We start from the raw sequence: 26266 nt of genomic DNA, 5'->3' as shown, positions 1-26266 counted from the left end.
ACTACTGTCCACTAGCGGCGGATTCTACTGACTAGGATCGGCACGTGACTGATGAAAGTCCAGACGGACTGAAACGTTTCATGTGCTACAAATAAATTCTTCACTATTGGTGAAGTTGAGTGCTAGACTTCTTTTTTACTGTATTGATGGTTTGGGAACCTAGTCTAGCAGGGCCGGACTGGGACTAAAATTCAGCCCTGGCATTTGAAGTTACACAGGCCCACTTGTCACATGGTGACTGTATAATATCTTTGTACACTTGTAGGCAGGGCCGGTTTTAGACAAAGTGGGGCCCTAGGCAAAGTTTAAAATGGGTCCCCAAATGCTAACATACTGTACATCACACAGAAGCCTTTCTGTTGTATTTACGTGCGCTGAGTTCAGGCCGCTAAACGAGTTTGATCGACAATACTGAAGTTGTTCAACGCTTGTTTCCCGGCCTCTTTCCACCAGCTGAGGAATAATGATGAGACAGAACGATCACTAATAGATCACCATACAGTATCATGTTTTCAGCAGCACATCTACAGTTTACACTGGCAATGTGCTGCTGACAACAAGGCTTTTTGTTCCAGCAAAAACAATCCGAATATGCAGCATTTTACTTGTTTAGTAAAATACACCCCATAGTCCTCCATATATTATAATGTGCTCCATAGTCCTCCATATAGTATAATACACTCCCTATAGTCCTCCATATATTAAAATACACTGCTCAGTCCTCCACATAGTATAATACACTCCTCATAGTCCTCCATATAGCATAATACAATCCTCATAGTCCTCCATATAGCATAATACAATCCTCATAGTGCTCCATATAGTATAATGCACCGCCACAGTCATCCATGTAGTACAATTCACTTCCCATAGTATAATGCACCCCATAGTTCTTCATATAGTATAACGTATTCCCCATAGTCCTCGATACAGTATAATGCAGCCCACATATAGTATAATGCAGCCACCCCAGAGTATAATGCAGCCACCCCAGAGTATAATGCAGCCACCCCAGAGTATAATGCAGCCACCCCAGAGTATAATGCAGCCACCCCACAGAGTATAATGCAGCCACCCCAGAGTATGTAACCCCCATAGAATATAATACAGCCCACCTCCCCATAATATATAATGTAGCCCCCCATAGAATATAATGCAGCCCCCCATAGTATATAACGCAGCCTCCCCCATAGAATATAATATACCCCCACAATAGTATATAACACAGCCACATAGTACATAACATGGCCTCCCCCATAGAATATAATATACTCCCCATAGTATATAGCAAAGCCCGCATATTATATAGCACAAACCGCATAGTATACAGCACAGCCTGCATACTATAGCACAGCTCGCGTAGTAGATAACACAGCCCACACAGCAGTATTCAGCACAGACCACACAGTAGTATACAGCACAGACCACACAGTAGTATACAGCACAGCCCACGTAGATGTATACAGCACAGTCCACACAGTAGTATACAGCACAGCCCACAGAGTAATATATACAGCACAGCCCACAGAGAACTATATACAGCACAGCCCACAGAGAACTATATACAGCACAGCCCACAGAGAACTATATAAAGCACAGCCCAGAGTACTATATACAGCACAGCCCAGAGTACTATATAAAGCACAGCCCAGAGAGTACTATATACAGCACAGCCCAGAGAGTACTATATACAGCACAGCCCAGAGAGTACTATATACAGCACAGCCCACAGAGTACTATATACAGCACAGCCCACAGAGTACTATATACAGCACAGCCCACAGAGTACTATACACAGCACAGCCCACAGAGTACTATATACAGCACAGCCCACAGAGTACTATATACAGCACAGCCCACAGAGTACTATATACAGCACAGCCCACAGAGAACTATATACAGCACACAGTAGTATACAGCACAGCCCACAGAGAACTATATACAGCCCACAGTAGTATACAGCACAGAGCACAGCCCACAGAGAACTATATACAGCACAGAGCACAGCCCACAGAGAACTATATACAGCCCACAGCAGTATACAGCACAGAGCACAGCCCACAGAGAACTATATATAGCACAGAGCACACAGTAGTATACAGCACAGAGCACAGCCCACAGAGAGCTATATACAGCCCACAGCAGTATGCAGCACAGAGCACAGCCCACAGAGAACTATATACAGCCCACAGTAGTATACAGCACAGAGCACAGCCCACAGAGAGCTATATACAGCCCACAGTAGTATACAGCACAGAGCACAGCCCACAGAGAACTATATACAGCCCACAGCAGTATACAGCACAGAGCACAGCCCACAGAGAACTATATACAGCCCACAGCAGTATACAGCACAGAGCACAGCCCACAGAGAACTATATATAGCACAGAGCACACAGTAGTATACAGCACAGAGCACAGCCCACAGAGAACTATATACAGCCCACAGCAGTATACAGCACAGAGCACAGCCCACAGAGAACTATATACAGCCCACAGCAGTATACAGCACAGAGCACAGCCCACAGAGAACTATATACAGCCCACAGTAGTATACAGCACAGAGCACAGCCCACAAAGAACTATATACAGCCCAAAGCAGTATACAGCACAGAGCACAGCCCACAGAGAACTATATACAGCCCACAGCAGTATACAGCACAGAGCACAGCCCACAGAGAGCTATATACAGCCCACAGCAGTATACAGCACAGAGCACAGCCCACAGAGAACTATATACAGCCCACAGTAGTATACAGCACAGAGCACAGCCCACAGAGAACTATATACAGCCCACAGCAGTATACAGCACAGAGCACAGCCCACAGAGAACTATATACAGCCCACAGCAGTATACAGCACAGAGCACAGCCCACAGAGAACTATATATAGCACAGAGCACACAGTAGTATACAGCACAGAGCACAGCCCACAGAGAGCTATATACAGCCCACAGCAGTATGCAGCACAGAGCACAGCCCACAGAGAACTATATACAGCCCACAGTAGTATACAGCACAGAGCACAGCCAACAGAGAGCTATATACAGCCCACAGTAGTATACAGCACAGAGCACAGCCCACAGAGAACTATATACAGCCCACAGCAGTATACAGCACAGAGCACAGCCCACAGAGAACTATATACAGCCCACAGCAGTATACAGCACAGAGCACAGCCCACAGAGAACTATATACAGCCCACAGCAGTATACAGCACAGAGCACAGCCCACAGAGAACTATATACAGCCCACAGCAGTATACAGCACAGAGCACAGCCCACAGAGAACTATATACAGCCCACAGCAGTATACAGCACAGAGCACAGCCCACAGAGAGCTATATACAGCCCACAGCAGTATACAGCACAGAGCACAGCCCACAGAGAACTATATACAGCCCACAGTAGTATACAGCACAGAGCACAGCCCACAGAGAACTATATACAGCCCACAGCAGTATACAGCACAGAGCACAGCCCACAGAGAACTATATACAGCCCACAGCAGTATACAGCACAGAGCACAGCCCACAGAGAACTATATACAGCCCACAGCAGTATACAGCACAGAGCACAGCCCACAGAGAACTATATACAGCCCACATCTCTTCTCTTCCTCCCCTCACCTCCTCCGAGAATGGCCCCACAGTCCAGAAAAAAAAAAACCTCTCCTCACCTCTCCTCGTGCCCAGCGTTGCTTCCTGGTTCCTGCTCCTGTCTCAGCAGCTGCAGTCTGCCCGGGACACAGCAGGTGCGCGATGATATGACATCATCGCGCACCCGCAGTGTCAGAGGCAGAGCGGGGAATGATGGGAGAGGAGCGTCTGTAGACGCTCTCTCCTCCATCATTGCATTCAACTGTACCGGCGTCTATACGCCGGTATAGTTGAATGCGACGGCGGGGGCGGCGGATTGAGCGGCCCACCACTGGCACCGGCCCTTCTGGCATTTGCCAGAAGTGCCCTATGGCCAGTCCGGCCCTGTAGTCTAGGCACCCTATTGTAGCTGTGCACACGGTGTTTGCATTTACGATCTGTTAGGTATGACATGATCCAAGATAGGGCCAAGTCTGTCATGCCAAGAGCTGAGAGGGTCTGTAGGGAGTGGTCCATAGGGAGGACAGGTCCAGAAAAAGGATGACCGAGTAGTGTCGCTTGACTTTAGCAGTCAGTAGGTCATTGGTGACTTTAGTTAGGGCAGTTTCAGTGGAGTGATGCAGTCAGAAGCTAGATGGCAAGCGGTCGAAGAGGGAGCAGGAAGAGAGGTGGGAGGACAGTTCGAAATGGACATTTTGTTCCAGTAGTTTTGAGGCATAGGGGAGAAGTGATATGGGGCAATAGCTAGATACAGAGGATGGATCAAGAGAGGGCTTTTTGAGGATTGGTGTGATTGAGGTATGTTTGAAGCATGGCAGGAAAACACCAGTTGTTAGTGATAGGTTGAAGAGATGGATTAGGGTTTGGATGAAGACTGTGGTGAGGTTTTGGATGAAGTTGGATGAGATAATTTCAAGTGCACAGGTAGCGAGATGTGATCTCGAGAGTAGGGTGGAATGTTTGTCTTCTGTAATGGTGGAGAAGCAGGTTTTGGAGGAGGAGGGCTGAGTAGTTAGGAAAAGGGGGTTGTGGGTCAAAGCTTTCTCTGATGTTATCAATCTTCTGTTTGAATAATGAGGCAAAGTCCTCAGCTGAGATAAGTGGAGAGGGAGGAGGTGCTGGGAACGGAGGAGAGAATTGAAAGTGTTGAATAGCTGTTTAGGGTTATGAGACAGGGAGGATATGAGAGATGAGAAGTAGGTTTATTTAGATGTGGCGAGTGTGGCCTTGCAAATAGTGAGGGACTGTTTGAATGCGATGAAGTGCTCGTTGGAGTGTGATCTTTTCCATCTCTGCTCAGCAACCCTAGAAGCCCGCCTCAGTTCTCTGGTCAGGCTGGTGTGCCAAGGTTGTCTGTTAATTTTGCGAGCTTTGGTATGTTGAAGAGCTGCAGCTATTGTGTTATATAAAGTGGCTTCATCTGCGTTGTGTAGGGAATTTATGTCCGTAAGAGGGAGAAGGGATTCAGAGAGTGAGTGTAGATCGAGATGTTCAAGATATCTGCAATGGTGTGCAAGTTTGTGGGGTGGGGATTGTGGACATGGAGAGGAGAGGGAAGAGAATGTACCAGGTTGTGGTCAGAAAGAGTTAGAGGTTAAATAGGGAGCAGAGGTGGCTGAAGACGAGGTCCAGTGTTTGACCATCTTTGTGAGTGGCTGCAGAAGACTATTGAGCGAGGCTGAAGGAGGAAGTGAGAAATAGAAGTTTAGTGGCAGCTGAGATGGAAGTGTCAATGGGGATGTTGAAGTCACCCATGATGATAGTGGGGATGTCAGCGGAGAGGAAATGAAGTAGCCAGGTGTTGTATTGTACGAAGAAGGTGGTGGCTGGCCCTGGGCGGTGGTAAATGACAGCCAGTTGGAGGTTGGTGGGGAAGAGATGCGCACAGAGTGCACTTTAAAGGAAGGGTGGGTAACAGAGGGTGGCAGTGGTATGACTGGAGAAAACCAACTCCTCTGCCATGCTTGCTGCTGGGGCGGGGGGTGTGGGAAAGGTGGAATCCACGATTCTAAAGTGCAGCAGGAGAGGCTGTGTCAGAAGGGGTGAGCCAGGTTTCGGTGATAGGTGATAGCGAGGAAGGAAAGTTTGTTAGTAATGAAAAGATCATGGATGTAGGAAAGTTTGTTGCAGACAGAGCGAGGGTTCCATAGAGCTCCTGTTAGTGGAAATGGGGACTGGGCAAATGGGTATAAGATTAGAGAGGTTAGGGAAATTTGTGATAGATTGTGGATGGGAGGTAGAAATGACTGTGGGGATGTGGTGAGGAGGACCAGGATTTGGAGAAATATCACCGGCAGTTAGGAGGAGCAGAGAAAGTGATAGCAGGAGAGGGCATGAGGAGACTGTCTCTGTTTGGGGACAGAGGATTGTATGTTGAGGAACAGTTCTGAGGAGGAGATGAGATGGAGGGAGAGATGACCAGTTCCTTACTAGGTGTAGGGACTAAGGGGGTTAGCAAAAAGTGAAGGATTATAGGGGTGAGAGTGAAAACAACTATAAACATTGTTTACAGTGACAAACCAGTTACTTTCAGTTCCCTTCTGGTTCAGTTCTGGATTAATTCTTTCATAGCTCCACACACTTCTATGATACACTTATATGATGCACTGGTCAGACTGACACAAATTCTCTTAACCCCTCGCCACACTTATTGTGCTGGAGGAAAAACTCTGGGTTTTTTATCACTGACGCCATTAGGTGTAGTGAAACATTTCTCCCCTCCAGCACTTAACCAGTGGCTTTGTCACACTCCTTAGAAAGATCTCTATACTGTGCCCTTACATTTTTGTACATTGTAAGAAGATAAGATCGTCTTTAAGCCTTAGTTTTTCCAAACTGAGTAACCCCAAGTTTGATAACCTGTCCTGATATTGCAGTTCATCCATTCCCTAAATAACATGGTCGCTCTTCTCTGCTCCCGCTCTAGTTCAGCTATGTTCTTCTAGACATTGGTCTACCTGTGGCCGCACAAGTGTCTTGTATACTGTAGAGGCAAAGCTGTGTTCCCGTTATTTTATTTTTAATGAAGTTTATATTTTAATATATCCGGCTTGCAGCGATAACAACTTTTTTTATTTCTATATTTTAAAGGGGAAAAGGAGGGGTGGAGGTTGAAAAACAAAAACAGAAAAAAAATGATATATGATTTAAATTTTGTTTTGCTTCATTTTTAGCCAGATTGTTAGTTTTGTATACTGCAATGCCACAGTATTTCACAGTATATCGAGAAAATTTTTTTAAGTGAAGTATCGACATTGCAAGCCCCAGGTTGCCATCCAGCAGCGCGGTGGAGAGTCGATAGGCACATGGAATGGCTCGCCCCTGTACCGCGCACCCAAATTGTCTCTGCCTGAGATTGGGATTTAAGGAGTTAATAGCCGCCATTGGAGCTCACCTGCTATTAGCAGATACCAGCTGTGTAACACGTCTGTCATTTGCCAGCTACCGTGGCGGCTCAGCTCCTGAGCCCGCTCTACCCACAGGCAGCTGACACTGGGCAGACCTGTATGTCCAATGACAGTAAGGAATTAATGTGTCATTTCAAAATTGTAGAAATGTTTTTTTTTTAATTAATGACTATTTATAAAGTTGCTTTAAGGGGTCTTCCAGTCCTTTTATACTGATGACCGTTCCTTTAGGATAAGTCATCAGTATAGACTCAGCATAGAATCTTGTGATCAGACGTGGAGTGGAACAGTACAGCTTTGTTAACTGCTTAGTGGCCGCACTGGGTACTGCAAATCCCACCCCTATTCATTTGTGAGATTTATTTGTCACTTGAACGCTGCAGCCCATCATCGGCCACTGATGATGGGCTGCTGTACATGTGTTGCATAATGTTATCCGATCAGCAGGGAACACCGTGGAGGTAAATTTGTTCTTTTTTATTTAGCACACCGGGGGCATTCTAGTAGTACACAACTCACTTAATCTGTTATCTATCTTAGACGAGCAGGAAATCAAACATGAGCATTGTCATACCCTAGACTAACAGGGATTATCCCCACTTCTACCACAGCCCACCAGGGATTATCACCCTCTTCCACCTTAGAAAACCAAGGAGCAGTGCATTACCATGGACCACCAAGTAATGCAAAATGAACCCCTTCTACTGTAGACCATCAGGAAAGGTGGGCAATTACCCTAGACCACCAGGGAATATGCTTTTAATCCCTGTTTCCCTAGATTACCAGAAAAGTCTTAGCCTGAAGTTTATTTTTCTTCTTCTCTGTTGTCTAAATGTCACTTGCCCCTGATTGTAAGGCCCATCGCTACCTACCGCCCTCAGTGTACCGCTTTTTAATATGTCAGTAATAACCGTTGGAAAAATTCTTGATGAAAAGATCATGTTGTGCCGTTGTGGTGCCAGGCTCAGAAACACCGAATACCTGACATGTCTCAGACTCTGTCGCCCTGCCTGGATTTAGATGTTTGTTCTTAGTTATGTTTTTGTCCCCTCAGCACGGAGCTTCTCAAGAAGATTTCATCAGAGGCAGCCAGGAGAGAAATGTCAAAGATGTTATATTTGATATTGCCAGTCAGGCCCACGTACACTTGGAACATGTAAGTTTATTTATTTTTTTAATTAAGACACTATCTGATCCTAGAAGGAAGACTAGTAGGAAGACTGGACGCCTCCGCTTCGGTTTATAGTAATTTCTCCTTTTCATTCATTCATTCATTCATTTGTTTATTTATTTATTTATTTTTTGAATTTTTTTAGTACACTTTTTTCTTTAATTATATTTTCTGATTCTTTTTAGCCAACTACCCGTATCTACTGTCTGCAATTACGGTAGCTATTTTATTTTACCAAACAAGGGAACATATTCAACCATTTATGTATCTGTCATCAGCTTTGGTAAAATAAAACTCCATACATGCATCATGGGGATTGCGCTCGTGCTGTTCCTGCTTAAAAAAATATATATATATGTATATATCTACTATATAAGTGTCTAAGGGTCACTTCCGTCTGTATGTCACGGAAATCTTGCGTCGCTGATTGGTCGCGGCCCGAGGCTGCGACCAATCAGCGACGGGCACAATCTGGCCACGAATTGGCCCCTCCCTCTTCCCCCACAGTCAGCGCCCACATAGCGTTAACCGGACTGCCTTACACCGCGACATAACGCGGTGTAAGGCAGTCCGTTAACGCTGCCATTAACCCTCTGTGGGACCAACTTTTTACTATTGATGCTGCCTATGCAGCATCAATAGTAAAAACATATAATGTTAAAAATAATAAAAAAAAGTTAAAAAATCATTATATACTCACACTCCGACAGCCCCCGCATCCAGCCCAGGCCTTTCCCGCTCCTCGCGCGCCTCTCTGGTCCCCAGAATGCATTGCGGCAATGACTGGGGATGACGTAGCGGTCTCGCGAGACTGCTACATCATCACGTGTTATTGCCGCTTGGGACCGGAGCGGCGCGCGAGGTGCGGTAAAGGCCTGGGCTGGATCTGGGGGCCGTCGGAGGGTGAGTATATAACTATTTTTATTTTAATTCTTTTTTTTTTTTTTAACAGGGATTTGGAGCCCACATATACTGCATGGGCTGTGTTATATACTACATCGGCTGTGCAATGTAATACGTGGCTGTGCTATATACTACGTGGGCTGTGTAATATACTACGTGGCTGTGCTATATACTGTTTGGGCTATGTTATATACTGCTTCGGCTCTGCAATATACTGCGTCGACTATGCAATATACTACGTGGCTGTTCTGTTTACTACATGGGCTGTGCTATATACTACGTGGACTGTGCAATATAGTACGTGGCTGTGCTATCTACTATGTGGCTGTGCGATATACTACTTGGCTGTGCAATATACTACTTGGCTGTGCAATATACTACTTGGCTGTGCAATATACTACTTGGCTGTGCTATATACTATGTGGGCTGTGTTATATACTGCATGGGCTGTGTTATATACTACGTCGCTGTGCTATATACTACGTGGGCTGTGTAATATATTACGTGGCTGTAATATACTGCGTGGGCTGTGCTGTATACTGCGTGGGCTGTGCTATATACTGCATGGGCTTTTTTATATACAGCGTCGGCTGTGCAATATACTATACTACGTGGCTGTGCTATATACTACGTGGGCTGTGTAAGATACTGCGTGGCTGTGTTATACTACGTGGGCTGTGCTATATACTACGTGGACTGTGCAATATACTATGTGGCTGTGCAATATACTACGTGGCTGTGCTATATACTACTTGGATGTGCTATATACTATGTGGGACTACGTGGCTGTGTTATATACTGCATCGGCTTTGTTATATACTACGTCGCTGTGCTATATACTACGTGGGCTGTGTTATATACTACGTGGGCTGTGTTATATACTATGTGGGCTGTGTAATATGCTACGTGGCTGCGTAATATACTGTGGGCTGTGCAATATACTACGTGGCTGTGCTGGCTGTGCAATATATTACGTGGCTGTGCAATATACTAGGTAGCTGTGCAATATACTACGTGGGCTGTGCAATATACTATGTGGGCTGTGCTACATACTACGCGGCTGTGCAATATACTACGTGGGCTGTGTTATACACTACGTGGCTGAGTTATATGCTATGTGGGCTGCTATATACTACTTGGCTGTGCTATATACTACGTGGCCGGCTGTGAACAATCAGCGACAGGCGCACTCCAGCCGCCAATTAGTGCGAGATTTGAACCACGCTTCGCTAATTGGTCACGCCCGGCCAGCCGAATTCTGTGTATTCATTGTATTATTCCAAAATCTTCATAATTAAAGGGCCACTGTCACCCCCCTCCAGCCGTTATAAACTAAAAGAGCCACCTTGTGCAGCAGTAATGCTGCAGTCTAACAAGGTGGCTCTTTTAGTTTTTGATTAAGTTATTACCTCAATAAAGCGATTTGAAAATTGTCCACAAAGACCAGCTATTGTACCGGGAGGCGGTCCTAAGCGTCCTGTATGAATCCCCCAACGGCCGTCACTCTTCTCTTCAGGGGCGCTGGTTTCCGCCCCCTGAGCGGTGTTTCTTCTTAAATCCGGCGCTTGCGCTGTTCTTTCCTTTCTGGGGCCTGCGCAGTGTTTACTGTGAGTCACAGCACAGACGCAGGGTGCCTTACTGCGCCTGTGCGGGCAGTGCGGCCGCCCTGTTCCTGAATCCCCGCCCTGCACTGTGTTATTCATTATGCACAGTGCGGGGCTGGCATTCCTGGGCATGCGCACTGCACTGCACTAATCCTCACCAGCTTTTGGAATCTGGCAGCCGAAAATAACAATGCTGGAAGGCGGGGGAGCAGGGGGAACGTCAGACAAGGGAGAACGTCCGAGATGGGGGAGGGCCTGAACAGCGCAGTGCAGTGCGCATGCCCAGGAATGCCAGCCCCGCACTGTGCATAATGAATAACACAGTGCGGGGCGGGGATTCAGGAACAGGGCGGCCGCACTGCCCGCACAGGCGCAGTAAGGCACCCTGCGTCTGTGCTGTGACTCACAGTAAACACTGCGCAGGCCCCAGGCAGGAAAGAACAGCGCAAGCGCCGGATTTAAGAAGAAACACCGCTCAGGGGGCGGAAACCAGCGCCCCTGAAGAGAAGAGTGACGGCCGTTGGGGGATTCATACAGGACGCTTAGGACCGCCTCCCGGTACAATAGCTGGTCTTTGTGGACAATTTTCAAATCGCTTTATTGAGGTAATAACTTAATCAAAAACTAAAAGGGCCACCTTGTTAGAATGCAGCATTACTGCTGCACAAGGTGGCTCTTTTAGTTTATAACGGCTGGAGGGGGGGTGACAGTGGCCCTTTAAACGGCATATATATTCTAGAATACCCGATGCGTTAGAATTGGGCCTATATATACTAGATGGTGGCCCGATTCTAACGCATCGGATATACACTCACTGGCCACTTTATTAGGTACACCTGTCCAACTTCTTGTTAACACTTAATTTCTAATCAGCCAATCACATGGCGGCAACTCAGTGCATTTAGGCATGTAGACATGGTCAAGACAATCTCCTGCAGTTGAAACCGAGCATCAGTATGGGGAAGAAAGGTGATTTGAGTGCCTTTGAACGTGGCACGGTTGTTGGTGCCAGAAGGGCTGGTCTGAGTATTTCAGAAACTGCTGATCTACTGGGATTTTCACGCACAACCATCTCTACGGTTTACAGAGAATGGTCCGAAAAAGAAAAAAAATCCAGTGAGCGGCAGTTCTGTGGGCGGAAATGCCTTGTTGATGCCAGAGGTCAGAGGAGAATGGGCAGACTGGTTCGAGCTGATAGAAAGGCAACAGTGACTCAAATCGCCACCCGTTACAACCAAGGTAGGCCTAAGAGCATCTCTGAACGCACAGTGCGTCGAACTTTGAGGCAGATGGGCTACAGCAGCAGAAGACCACACCGGGTACCACTCCTTTCAGCTAAGAACAGGAAACTGAGGCTACAATTTGTACAAGCTCATCGAAATTGGACAGTAGAAGATTGGAAAAACGTTGCTTGGTCTGATGAGTCTCGATTTCTGCTGCGACATTCGGATGGTAGGGTCAGAATTTGGCGTAAACAACATGAAAGCATGGATCCATCCTGCCTTGTATGGAGCATCTTTGGGATGTGCAGCCGACAAATCTGCGGCAACTGTGTGATGCCATCATGTCAATATGGACCAAAATCTCTGAGGAATGCTTCCAGCACCTTGTTGAATCTATGCCACGAAGAATTGAGGCAGTTCTGAAGGCAAAAGGGGGTCCAACCCGTTACTAGCATGGTGTACCTAATAAAGTGGCCGGTGAGTGTATATATATATATATATATATATATATATATATTCACAGTGCAGACCAAAACTGAAATTATGTCTCATATTCTAGGTTCTTCAAAGTAGCCACCTTTTGCTTTCATGACTGCTTTGCACACTCTTGGCATTTTCTTGATGAGCTTCAAGAAGTAGTCACCGGAAATGGTCTTCCAACAATCTTGAAGGAGTTCCCAGAGATGCTTAGCACTTTTTGGCCCTTTTGCCTTCACTCTACGGTCCAGCTCACCCCAAACCATCTAGATTGGGTTCAGGTCTGGTGACTGTGGAGGCCAGGTCATATGGCATAGCATCCCATCACTCTCCTTCTTGGTCAAATAGCCCTTACACAGCCTGGAGGTGTGTTTGGGGTCATAAATGATGGTCCAACTAAACGCAAACCGGATGGAATAGCATGCCGCTGCAAGATGCTGTGGTAGCCATGCTGGTTCAGTATGCCTTCAATTTTGAATAAATCCCCAACAGTGTCACCAGCAAAGCACCCCCACACCATCACCCCTCCTCCTCCATGCTTCACGGTGGGAACCAGGCATGTACAGTCCATCTGTTCACCTTTTCTGCGTTGCACAAAGACACGGTGGTTGGAACCAAAGATCTCAAATTTGGACTCATCAGACCAAAGCACAGATTTCCACTGGTTTAATGTCCATTCCTTTTGTTCTTTAGCCCAAACAAGTCTCTTCTGCTTGTTGCCTGTCCTTAGCAGTGGTTTCCTAGCAGCTATTTTACCATGAAGGCCTGCTGCACAAAGTCTCCTCTTAACAGCTGTTGTAGAGATGTGTCTGCTGCTAGACCTCTGTGTGGCATTGACCTGGTCTCTAATCTGAGCTGCTGTTAACCTGCGATTTCTGAGGCTGGTGACTCGGATAAACTTATCCTCAGAAGCAGATGTGACTCTTGGTCTTCCTTTCCTGGGGCGGTCCTCATGTGAGCCAGTTTCTTTGTAGCGCTTGATGGTTTTTGCCACTGCACTTGGGGACACTTTCAAAGGTTTCCCAATTTTTCAGACTGACTGACCTTCATTTCTTAAAGTAATGATGGCCACTCGTTTTTCTTTACTTAGCTGCTTTTTTCTTGCCATAATACAAATTCTAACCGTCTATTCAGTAGGACTATCAGCTGTGTATCCACCAGACTTCTGCACAACACAACTGATGGTCCCAACCCCATTTATAAGGCAAAAAATCCCACTTATGAAACCTGACAGGGCACACCTGTGAAGTGAAAACCATTCCCGGTGACTACCTCTTGAAGCTCATCAAGAGAATGCCAAGAGTGTGCAAAGCAGTCATCAAAGCAAAAGGTGGCTACTTTGAAGAACCTAGAATATAAGACATAATTTCAGTTGTTTCACACTTTTTGTTAAGTATATAATTCCACACGTGTTAATTCATAGTTTTGATGCCTTCAGTGTGAATGTACAATTTTCATAGTCATGAAAATACAGAAAAATCTTTAAATGAGAAGGTGTGTCCAAACTTTTGGTCTGTACTGTGTATGTGTGTGTGTGTATGTATGTATATATATATATATATATATATATATATATATATATATATATATATATATATATATATATATATATATATATATGTATGTATATACGGTATATATATATTTATCATATATATGATATATATATACGGTGTATATATTTATCATATATATGATATATATACCGGTGTGTGTGTATATATATAATATCTACGGTATATATATTTATTACCAGTATATATATATAATTTTTTTGGCAAAGCTAGTAACATGTAGAAAAATAATAATAAAATTGCAGTCCTGTCTGTGAAAAAGTGTAGGTGGTTATTTGGGAGTTGGACGAGGGGCAGAAACTGGCCTGGTCCTTTAGGGGTTAATGTAATCCTTTGGTTGCTGATGGTGACACAATATTTTTGTTTGTAATTCAGCAGTCAGGAGAATGTCATAAATGATTTTCCTCTCTATCTATCTCGATAGTCTCCCATTTTGCAGGTGTGATTATCGGCTTTTCCGCAGGCTGATGTCGGACTTCGGAGTTGTACGTGCACTTTCCTCTATAAATACATATGGAACTTGTTGGCTCGAGTGAATCTTCATCTTTGTATCTGTGAGGACCAGATGTTCTGTGGCTGCGGGGCTTGTTTATCTCACTTCTTGCTCGTTTTTCTAGCTGACCGCTTGCCATGATAATTCTGGCGGTATGTTAAGCATATAGGTTCATATTGACATGCGATAGTACTGATAATTGGCCGCCTGCATCCCCAGTGGCCATATTTATTCACTTATGAGCGTCCATGGTTCTCACTTGCTCATTCAAGGCTAGACTGACGGAGAATTGACTAGTAAATCTGTCAGGTTTTCAAACACTCAAACTCTTGTTAATAACGTGACCTTAAAGATGAGGGTGAGTGGAAATTTCTGCAATGTGTTTTAGGCAGGGGTATAGATATTTGTCATATAACTTATCCATAGAGCTGCTTGTAAAAAGAGAAATCTAATATATAAAGCTGAATGTGTGTGTATGTATGTATGTGTGTATGTCCGGGATTGGCATCTGCACCGTCGCAGCTACAGCCACAAAATTTTGCACAATCACACGTCTGGACCCCGAGAGCATCATAGGCTATGTTGTGAGGTGAAATTTTAACCCCGCGCTTTCCAATTCACCAAACAATTTTGCCCCTATCTACATAATGGGGAAAAAGTGAAAGGAAAAGTGTTGGAGGCAAATTAACAGCTGCCAGATGTGAACAAGGGGGACTTAAAGAATGAGAGCGATGGCGCCAAAGTGTATATACTGTACAGTTGCTAAGGTGGGGCCCCAACATGGGATAATCACCACACCACCACGGGGATATGAACACACACACAAAATGTGCCACACACTACCACGTGCTCGAACACATATACCACCGTCAGCGCACATTTCCCCACACATACACCAACCTCGCCACATCAAAGTCGAAACACAAAAGTCGCCGCTCAAAACTCGCCACGCGCAAAACTCTCCACATGCAAAACTCGCCACACGTGCAAAACTCGCCACATGGAAAACTCGCCACACGCAAAACTTGCACACGCGGAAAAATTGCCACATGCACAAAAGTTGCAACACATGCAAAAGTTGCCTCACACAAAACTTGCACATACTCAAAAGGCACCACACATAAAACTCGCCACGCGCAAAACTTGCTGCACACAACTTGCTACACTAACCTGTCACATGCAACTCGACACACAAAAAGTTGCTACACGCATGTCGCCACACAAAACTCATCTCACAAAAGTCGCTACATGCATGTCGCCACACGCAACTCAACACACACAACTTGACACACGAAACTCGCCCTAAAACACACACAAGTCTGGTATTATCCTTCAAAAATAAAAATCTGATTAATAAGCAGACAAACTACAAGAGCAACAAATGTACCATATAGGAATCCGGCAGCTGTCAGTCACATGACCAGTCTATTATGTGTATGTGTGAGCTAATATATACTGCCAGGGGGGTGGGCTTCCTGTAGGCTGGGGATTTATCAGGCTGCCAATTTAGCTTACAAATACTGAGGTAAAAATACTGACCAAATAACGTGTGAACGAGGTCTAATACAGGAGGAGATGACATACAGATATATACTATATACAGGAGGAGATGACACACAGATATATACTATATACAGGAGAGATGACACACAGGTATATACTATATACAGGGGAGATGACACACAGGCATATACTATATACAGGAGAGATGACACACAGGTATAAAGTATATACAGGAGGAGATGACACACAGGTATAAAGTATATACAGGAGGAGATGACACACAGGTATATACTATATACAGGAGCAGATTACCTACAGGTATATAGTATATACAGGAGGAGATGACATACAGGTATATACTATATACAGGAGGAGATGACACACAGGTATATACTATATACAGGAGGAGATGACACACAGGCATATACTATATACAGGAGGAGATGACATACAGGTATATACTATATACAGGAGGAGATGACACACAGGTATATACTATTTACAGGGGAGATGACACACAGGTATATACTATATACAGGAGGAGATGACACACAGGTATATACTATATAGAGGAGGAGATGACATACAGGTACATACTACATACAGGAGGAGATGACACACAGGTATATACTATTTACAGGGGAGATGACACACAGGTATATACTATATACAGGAGGAGATGACACACAGGTATATACTATATACAGGAGCAGATTACCTACAGGTATATAGTATATACAGGAGGAGATGACATACAGGTATATGCTATGTATAGGAGGAGATGACATACAGGTATATACTATATACAGGAGGAGATGACACACAGATATATACTATATATAGGTGAGATGACACAGGTATATACTATATACAGGAGATTACATACAGGTATATAGTATATACAGGAGGAGATGACATACAGGTATATGCTATGTATAGGAGGAGATGACATACAGGTATATACTATATACAGGAGGAGATGACACACAGATATATACTATATATAGGTGAGATGACACACAGGTATATACTATATACAGGAGATTACATACAGGTATATCTAATATATAAAGCTAAATGTGTGTATGTATGTATGTGTGTATGTCCGGGATTGGCATCTGCACCGTCGCAGCTACAGCCACAAAATTTTGCACAGTCACACGTCTGGACCCCGAGAGCGTCATAGGCTATGTTGTGAGGTGAAATTTTAACCCCGCGCGTTCCAATTCACCAAACAATTTTGCCCCTATCTACATAATGGGGAAAAAGTGAAGGGAAAAGTGTTGGAGGAAAATTGACAGCTGCCAGATGTGAACAATGGGGACTTAAAGAATGAGAGCGATGGCGCCAAAGAGTATATACCGTACAGTTGCTAAGGTGGGGCCCCGACATGGGATACTCACCACACACGGGGATATGAACACAAACACAAAATGCGCCACACACTACCACGTGCTTGAACACATATACCACCCTCAGCACACATTTCACCACACACACACCAACCTCGCCACATAAGTCGAAACACAAAAGTCACCACTCAAAACTCGCCACGCGCAAAACTCGCTACATGCAAAACTCGCCATATGCAAAACTAGGCTCACGCAAAACTCGCCACACGTGCAAAATTCACCTCATGGAAAACTCACCTTATGCAAAACTTGCACACACAGAAAAATTGCCACATGTACAAAAGTTGCACCACATGCAAAAGTTGCCTCACACAAAACTTGCACATACTCAAAACGCACCACACATAAAACTCGCCACGCGCAAAACTCGCCATGCACAAATCTTACGGCACACAACTTGCTACACTAACCTGTCACATGCAACTCGACACACAAAATGTTGCTAGACGCATGTCACCACACAAAACTCATCTCACAAAAGTCGCTACATGCATGTCGCCACACGCAACTCAACACACACAACTTGACACATGAAACTCGCCGTAAAACACACAGAAGTCTGGTATTATCCTTCAAAATAAAAATCTGATTTAATAAGCAGACAAACTACAAGAGCAACAAATGTACCATATAGGAATCCGGCAGCTGTCAGTCACATGACCTGTGTATTATGTGTATGTGTGAGCTAATATATACTGCCAGGGGGTGGGCTTCCTGTTGGCTGGGGATTTATCAGGCTGCCAATAGCAACCAATCACAGCTCAGCTTCTATTTTGCTACAGTTAATTAATCTGAGCTCTGATTGGTTAATATAGGCAACAAAGACATTCTCAGTATAACAAAGCTAATATATGTTGTGAAATGCTTCTATTAGCTTAGTTTTTGCCTTTTAATAATTACATTTCTATCTATTTGTTTTGTGGTTTTTTGTGCAGAATAAATTTTTGTTAACACATTCTATTTTGCTAACAGCAGTCATTAACCCGGGCGAAGCCGGGTAGTACAGCTAGTAAATGATAAGGCATGTGGAGTGTCATGTGGGCATTTGTAGTACCGCCAGCAGGTCTTACGACTGGGCAAGATAACATTTTGACAAGTCAGAGTGTGATCCGGCAACAATGTGTTATAGGGAATGGTCTCCGGTGATCTGTGGATTTGATACTTTACCATACGTGATACTTTATCCTACTCTATCATGTATGATAAAGTAAAGTGTCACGTGTGGTAAAGTATCATATGATGCACAAAATACATTTCATCACATGCAATACTTTACTTTATCATACATGATACTTTACTTAATCATACGTGATACTTTACTTTATCATACTTAATATTTTATCATACGTGATACTTTACTGTACGTGATACTTTACTATGTGTTTATCATGTGTTTCTTTGATAAAGTAAAGTAACACATATGATAAAGTATCTCCTGTGATAAAATAACACGTATGATAAAGTTTACGTGATAGTTTAGTTTATCATACGTGATATTTAATCATATGTTATTTTACTTTATCATACCTGATACTTTGCTGATGCTATATATTGTGAAGGATCTGCACCTCGCCACCACACCTGATGTCACTATTACATCACAAGTATCACGTGATACAATCTCACCATTTGCAGCAACCTGAAGTTCTGCATCCCTTAGGGACAGGTAAGGTCAGCTTGGTACAGTTTTCCACAGACACCCCCTTGTTCACATGGGCCCAGGCATAGGGAGTGAGAGGATGTGGCCCACGCAGTCACTGCTGTGGCCCCACACTCGCACACAACCCTGACAGGCTGAGAGGCCCCTTTCACTAGTCCCAGTGAAACAGAACCTTATCAGCCCAGTAGAACTGCCACGAGTTCCTCATTCGATAGAAGACCAGTCCGTTACCGGGCATTATATTGGGCCAGAAACCAGGCGCAGTTGCATGGAACATTAAACCGAGATATGGATGTGTGGGTTCATGCATCGAGATAAAAGAGCAGCCCAAGGTTAAATTATATATTTAATTGCCACACTAGACAATACACTATATACACAAAGGTTATACTTATATAGTGGTCAGATATGCAAATACAATAGTGGTAGGACAAAAGATATAACCAGAATATATTGGTCAGTTACCAGTAGATGAAAGGCCTGACTTGCGGGGGATGGGCTGCCACATTGGAGGCTTGTGGTCCCCTGTGTTCCTGGACTTGTCCCCTTCACAATGTTGTCGCGACCTCCCCAGAGAAAAAGCACTAGGCCATACTTTACACAAGCATGTAACCCCTCTAGGTCACTCCCCTCCTCCCTTTTGGACTGAACCTAAATCCCCTCCTCTTGCCTCTGCAGCTGCCAAACGTCAAAACCTATGAAAGATCATAACTCATTTCTGGACGGTCCTAGGGCGTCGGTTCTGGCACCATCGGATCCAGTCGGGCTCCTGCTACGCGTTAAGACCAAACACAGCTTTACTACCTGACTTCTAGTAGCTGTTTTATGTGTTTCGATACCTCTAGGTTCTAGAAAGGATCGAGATCCTGGAAGGCATTTGGTCCAGTCCAGAGATCTCAGAAAATATACACATTGTATGGCTAGGACGTGTAGTATCTCTATAACTCCTTATGGAATCGTAGTTGACTTAAATCAATTTTGACTGCATGGTCTTCACATGGCAGCCAGCCTTTCGTTCTGCTCTGAGCTGGTCAGAGTGTGAGGGCTGTCACTCACAGGCCTTTGACTCTCAACCGCCCCATACTGCTGCTTGGTGGTCTGTTACAACTGCACACTGAAGGGGTTTTTATAATCCCATGCCACATAGGATACAAATGATTGACATGGAATTATATCTCCAATATTCTTCACAGTTTACCATATGTGATATTTTACCATGCAGGATAGTTTACTTTATCATAAGTGATACTTTACCATACATGGTACTTTACTTTATCATGTGTTACTTTATTATATGTGTTATTCTACTTTATCAAAGTATCTCCTGTGATAAAGTAAGACGTCTAATATAGTATACGTCATAGCTTAGTTTATCATACGTGATACTTTATTATATGGGTTATTTTACTTTATCGTACCTGATACTTCACATTTGTACTCTATAGCATTTGAAAGTATCAGGTATGATAAAGTAAAGTAACACATATGATAAAGTATCACATGTGATAAAGAAAAGTATTATGTTTGGTAAAGTATCACGTATGTTAAAGTATATGTGATGGATTAGTTTATCACGCATACTTTTATCATACTTGATACTTTACCATACGTCATATTTTATCATACGTGATACTTTACTTTTTCATATGTGATACTTTACCATACATGATGCTTTTCTTTATCATACGTAATACTTTATCATACGTGATAATTTACTTTATCATGTGCTACTTTGATAAAGTAAACTAACATCTAATATATAAAGCTGAATGTGTGTGTGTATGTATGTATGTATGTGTGTGTGTATGTCCGGAATTGGCATCTGAACCGTCGCAGCTACAGCCACAAAATTTTGCACAGTCACACGTCTGGACCCCGAGAGCGTCATAGGCTATGTTGTGAGGCGAAATTTTAACCCCGCGCGTTCCAATTCACCAAACAATTTTGCCCCTATCTACATAATGGGGAAAAAATAAAAGGAAAAGTGTTGGAGGCAAATTAACAGCTGCCAGATGTGAACAAGGGGGACTTAAAGAATGAGAGCGATGGCGCCAAAGTGTATATACTGTACAGTTGCTAAGGTGGGGCTCCGACATGGGATAATCACCACACCACCACGGGGATATGAACACACACACAAAATGCGCCACACACTACCACGTGCTCGAACACATATATCACCCTCAGCACACATTTCACCACACATACACCAACCTCGCCACATAAAAGTCGAAACACAAAAGTCGCCGCTCAAAACTCGCCACGCGCAAAACTCTCCACGTGCAAAACTCGCCACACGTGCAAAACTCACCTCATGGAAAACTCGCCACACGCAAAACTTGCACACGCAGAAAAATTGCCACATGCACAAAAGTTGCAACACATGCAAAAGTTGCCTCACACAAAACTTGCACATACTCAAAAGGCACCACACATAAAACTCGCCACGCGCAAAACTCGCCATGCGCAAAACTTGCTGCACACAACTTGCTACACTAACCTGTCACATGCAACTCGACACACAAAAAGTTGCTACACGCATGTCGCCACACAAAACTCATCTCACAAAAGTCGCTACATGCATGTCGCCACACGCAACTCAACACACACAACTTGACACACGAAACTCGCCCTAAAACACACACAAGTCTGGTATTATCCATCAAAAATAAAAATCTGATTAATAAGCAGACAAACTACAAGAGCAACAAATGTACCATATAGGAATCCGGCAGCTGTCAGTCACATGACCAGTCTATTATGTGTATGTGTGAGCTAATATATACTGCCAGGGGGTGGGCTTACTGTTGGCTGGGGATTTATCAGGCTGCCAATTTAGCTTACAAATACTGTGGTTAAAATACTGACCAAATAACGTGTGAACGAGGGCTAATACAGGAGGAGATGACATACAGATATATACTATATACAGGGGAGATGACACACAGGTATATACTATATACAGGAGGAGATGACACACAGGTATATACTATATACAGGAGATGACACACAGATATATACTATATACAGGAGAGATGACACACAGGTATATACTATATAGAGGAGGAGATGACATACAGGTACATACTACATACAGGAGGAGATGACATACAGGTATATACTGTATACAGGAGGAGATGACACACAGGTATATACTATATACAGGAGCAGATTACCTACAGGTATATAGTATATACAGGAGGAGATGACATACAGGTATATGCTATGTATAGGAGGAGATGACATACAGGTATATACTATATACAGGAGGAGATGACACACAGATATATACTATATATAGGTGAGATGACACACAGGTACATACTATATACAGGAGATTACATACAGGTATATCTAATATATAAAGCTGAATGTGTGTATGTATGTGTGTATGTCCGGGATTGGCATCTGCACCGTCGCAGCTACAGCCACAAAATTTTGCACAGTCACACGTCTGGACCCCGAGAGCGTCATAGGCTATGTTGTGAGGTGAAATTTTAACCCCGCGCGTTCCAATTCACCAAACAATTTTGCCCCTATCTACATAATGGGGAAAAAGTGAAGGGAAAAGTGTTGGAGGAAAATTGACAGCTGCCAGATGTGAACAATGGGGACTTAAAGAATGAGAGCGATGGCGCCAAAGAGTATATACCGTACAGTTGCTAAGGTGGGGCCCCGACATGGGATACTCACCACACACGGGGATATGAACACAAACACAAAATGCGCCACACACTACCACGTGCTTGAACACATATACGACCTTCAGCACACATTTCACCACACACACACCAACCTCGCCACATAAAAGTCGAAACACAAAAGTCACCACTCAAAACTCGCCACGCGCAAAACTCGCTACATGCAAAACTCGCCATATGCAAAACTAGGCTCACGCAAAACTCGCCACACGTGCAAAACTCACCTCATGGAAAACTCACCTCATGCAAAACTTGCACACACAGAAAAATTGCCACATGTACAAAAGTTGCACCACATGCTAAAGTTGCCTCACACAAAACTTGCACATACTCAAAACGCACCACACATAAAACTCGCCACGCGCAAAACGCGCCATGCACAAATCTTGCTGCACACAACTTGCTACACTAACCTGTCACATGCAACTCGACACACAAAATGTTGCTACACGCATGTCACCACACAAAACTCATCTCACAAAAGTCGCTACATGCATGTCGCCACACGGAACTCAACACACACAACTTGACACATGAAACTCGCCGTAAAACACACACAAGTCTGGTATTATCCTTCAAAAATAAAAATCTGATTAATAAGCAGACAAACTACAAGAGCAACAAATGTGCCATATAGGAATCCGGCAGCTGTCAGTCACATGACCTGTGTATTATGTGTATGTGTGAGCTAATATATACTGCCATGGGGGAGGGCTTCCTGTTGGCTGGGGATTTATCAGGCTGCCAATAGCAACCAATCACAGCTCAGCTTCTATTTTGCTACAGTTAATTAATCTGAGCTCTGATTGGTTAATATAGGCAACAAAGACATTCTCGGTATAACAAAGCTAATATATGTTGTGAAATGCTTCTATTAGCTTAGTTTTTGCCTTTTAATAATTACATTTCTATCTATTTGTTTTGTGGTTTTTGCGTGCAGAATAAATTTTTGTTAACACATTCTATTTTGCTAACAGCAGTCATTAACCCGGGCGAAGCCGGGTAATACAGCTAGTATATGATAAAGTAAAGTAACACGTATGAAAGTATCACGTATGATAAACTAAATTGTCACGTACACTTTACTTTATCATACATGATACTTTCATACGTGTTACTTTATCAAAGTAACACATACAATTCAAATGAAAGTATCACCTATGATAAAGTATATGTGACAGTTTAGTGTATCATTTGCGATACTTTCATACTTGTTGATAATAGTTTTCTTTATCAAGTATACTAAAGTATCACTAATGATAAAGTACACCTGATAGTTTAGTTTCTCATACCTGATATTTTATCACATGTTACTTTACTTTATCATACCTGATACTGTCATACGTGTTATATGTGTTACTTTGAGTAACATGTATGAAAGTATCACATATGATAAAGTATCATGTATGATAAAGTAAAGAAACACACGTTTTGTAAACAGGATGTCTATACTTCCCTGTTAACTTCCCTGTATATGTTGGCTCGATACCTGCGTGTGTAGCATCATTTATATATTGGGAAATTATTTGCTGCCATCTGTACAGTGACTTTTACCTTTATTACTAGATAGGATAGTAGGACTATGGCGTTATTACGAGTCTTATTGACGACAGGAGCTACAGAAAGGAGGAATTCATTGTATATAGTGACTGACCATATAAACTTGTGTCCTTGGTGCTACGACTGTATATACCGTCACATTATATCAGCCATGGCATTAGTGCCATAACTGAAGCTATAGATAATGTCTAAAATGAACCTACTATTTGCGTAAGGCGACACGGTAGGAATCTGTAGGTTTCAGAAGAGTTCTAGCGGAACCTACAATACAGATTGTTCTGCTAGCGCATCCTCTGAAGGTCATGTCTGCGACATCTCCACACATGTGGATGGGAGACACGTGCTGCCGACGAGGACTCGTTCAGCCTTCACATAACAATGTGCCGCTATTTTCTGGTGTCATTCGCTTGCATTGATTTCAGCTGCACTTTCATCCCAGCTTGAGGTGATGTATAACGGAGAAGCTCTCCTTGATCTGTTCACGCCCTGAAATGTAGCAGACATTTGACAATCATTTTCGTAAAAACAATGGCCCCCATTCATCATTGTTGTTTCTCCACTTTGTTGGAGTAATTTGCTCCTTTATTAGTGGCTTTAGTATTTGCGCCTTATTCTTTTCTACAATATTTTGCCACTGTTTAAGTTGTCTTTCTTCACGTCTTTTTTTTTTCCTCAACAATTTTGCTTATCCAGATATTTTAGACAGATTCATGAAATGCAACTTTCACCCAATATCATATTTTTTGGCCACATCTCACTCCAGTCCTTGTCTAGTGTCAGGTTTTTAATTTGACACTTTTTTGGCAACTTTTCAAAGGACTTGTGACTTGTAGAGCTGAAATGTCAAAAAAAAATTATTAAAGACAAAATAAAGAGGATTTTTTATTTTGTGAGAGTCATCCGTGGTTGATAACTTAGAAATTGGTGCAGGAAGGAAGGGTTTGGGTTTCTGGAGAACTGGGCCGATTTCGCTTTCGGCTACAGGCTCTACGGTAGGGATGGGCTGCACATCAATGGGGAGGATGCAGCTGTGCTTGGGGAAAATGGTCAGACGAATGGAGGAGCTTTTAAACTAGGATCTGGAAGAGGGAGGGTAGTTGTGCTATTAAGAGGATAGAGTAGACAGAGAGAGGGAGGAAGTAGGGGTAAATGAGGGCTTAGTTGGGCAGGGATATGCAAGGGCAGCAGGGAGCTGAGTAGGAGTACCAAATGTGCTAATAATGTTAAATGTCTGCTGGCAAATGCAAGAAGTCTCGCAAACAAAATGAATGAACTAGAGACTCTTTTGACTGTCACAGAATACGATGTGGTGGGCATTACCGAAACCTGGCTTGACAAGAGCTATGACTGGGTAACAAACCTAGAGAGTTAACGCTACATCTAGAAAGGACAGGAAAGATGAAAAAGGTGGAGGGGTATGAATCTTCGTAAAATCCAAATTAAAACTTGTGCTCAAGACATTGGGGGGAGTTACAGCAATGTAGAGTCACTATGGGTAAATGTACATAGGGATGGTAATAATGGAACGTTATTAACTGGAGTTTGCTACAAGCCTCCTAATATAGCTGAACAGGTAGAGGATGAAATGCTGCAACAAATTTAAAAGGCAGTACACAGTTATAAGGTTCTTATAATGGGGGATTTTAACTATCCAGACATTCAATGGGACATAGAATCTTCTGGTTGTGCTAGAAGCTACAGTTTTTTTATCCACAGTTCAGGATAACTACCTCTCTCAGCTGGTAGATAAACCAACCAGGGGAGGTAATCTTCTGGATATGGTTCTGTCAAATAGACCAGATACAATTTCAGATCTACAGGTCAGGGAGGTTTAGGATTCAGTGACCATAACATGGTAAATTTCAATGTAATTTTCAATCAAACGTTCAAAAAGGGAAATGCCAAAACCTGGAACTTTAGGAAAGCTGATTTCAACAAATTAAGGTACGGCCATCACATTTCAGGGCTGATATACATCATT

The 26266-nt window shown here is 43.4% G+C and overlaps 1 protein-coding gene across 4 annotated transcripts in view; it reads left to right on the top strand.

Moving 5' to 3' along the window:
* NDUFAF6 (NADH:ubiquinone oxidoreductase complex assembly factor 6) overlaps positions 1-26266 on the top strand; it is a 66808-nt gene that overhangs the window by 32025 nt on the left and 8517 nt on the right. For 2 of the 4 annotated variants that reach the window (XR_013217068.1, XM_077270940.1), the window contains one exon: positions 8059-8160. The exons of the other annotated variants lie outside the window; for them this stretch is intronic. Coding sequence is in view for 1 of the 2 variants with exons in the window: in XM_077270940.1 (XP_077127055.1) it covers positions 8059-8160 (102 nt within the window). In the remaining variant the exon portion in view is untranslated. The remainder of the gene's footprint in view (positions 1-8058; positions 8161-26266) is intronic. 4 annotated transcript variants of the gene reach the window in all.

Source organism: Ranitomeya variabilis, chromosome 6 (assembly GCF_051348905.1).
Source record: "Ranitomeya variabilis isolate aRanVar5 chromosome 6, aRanVar5.hap1, whole genome shotgun sequence".
NCBI classification, from domain to species: domain Eukaryota; kingdom Metazoa; phylum Chordata; class Amphibia; order Anura; family Dendrobatidae; genus Ranitomeya; species Ranitomeya variabilis.
Note: the sequence above shows the minus strand (reverse complement) of the source record. Positions and strands in the feature narration are given on the sequence as shown.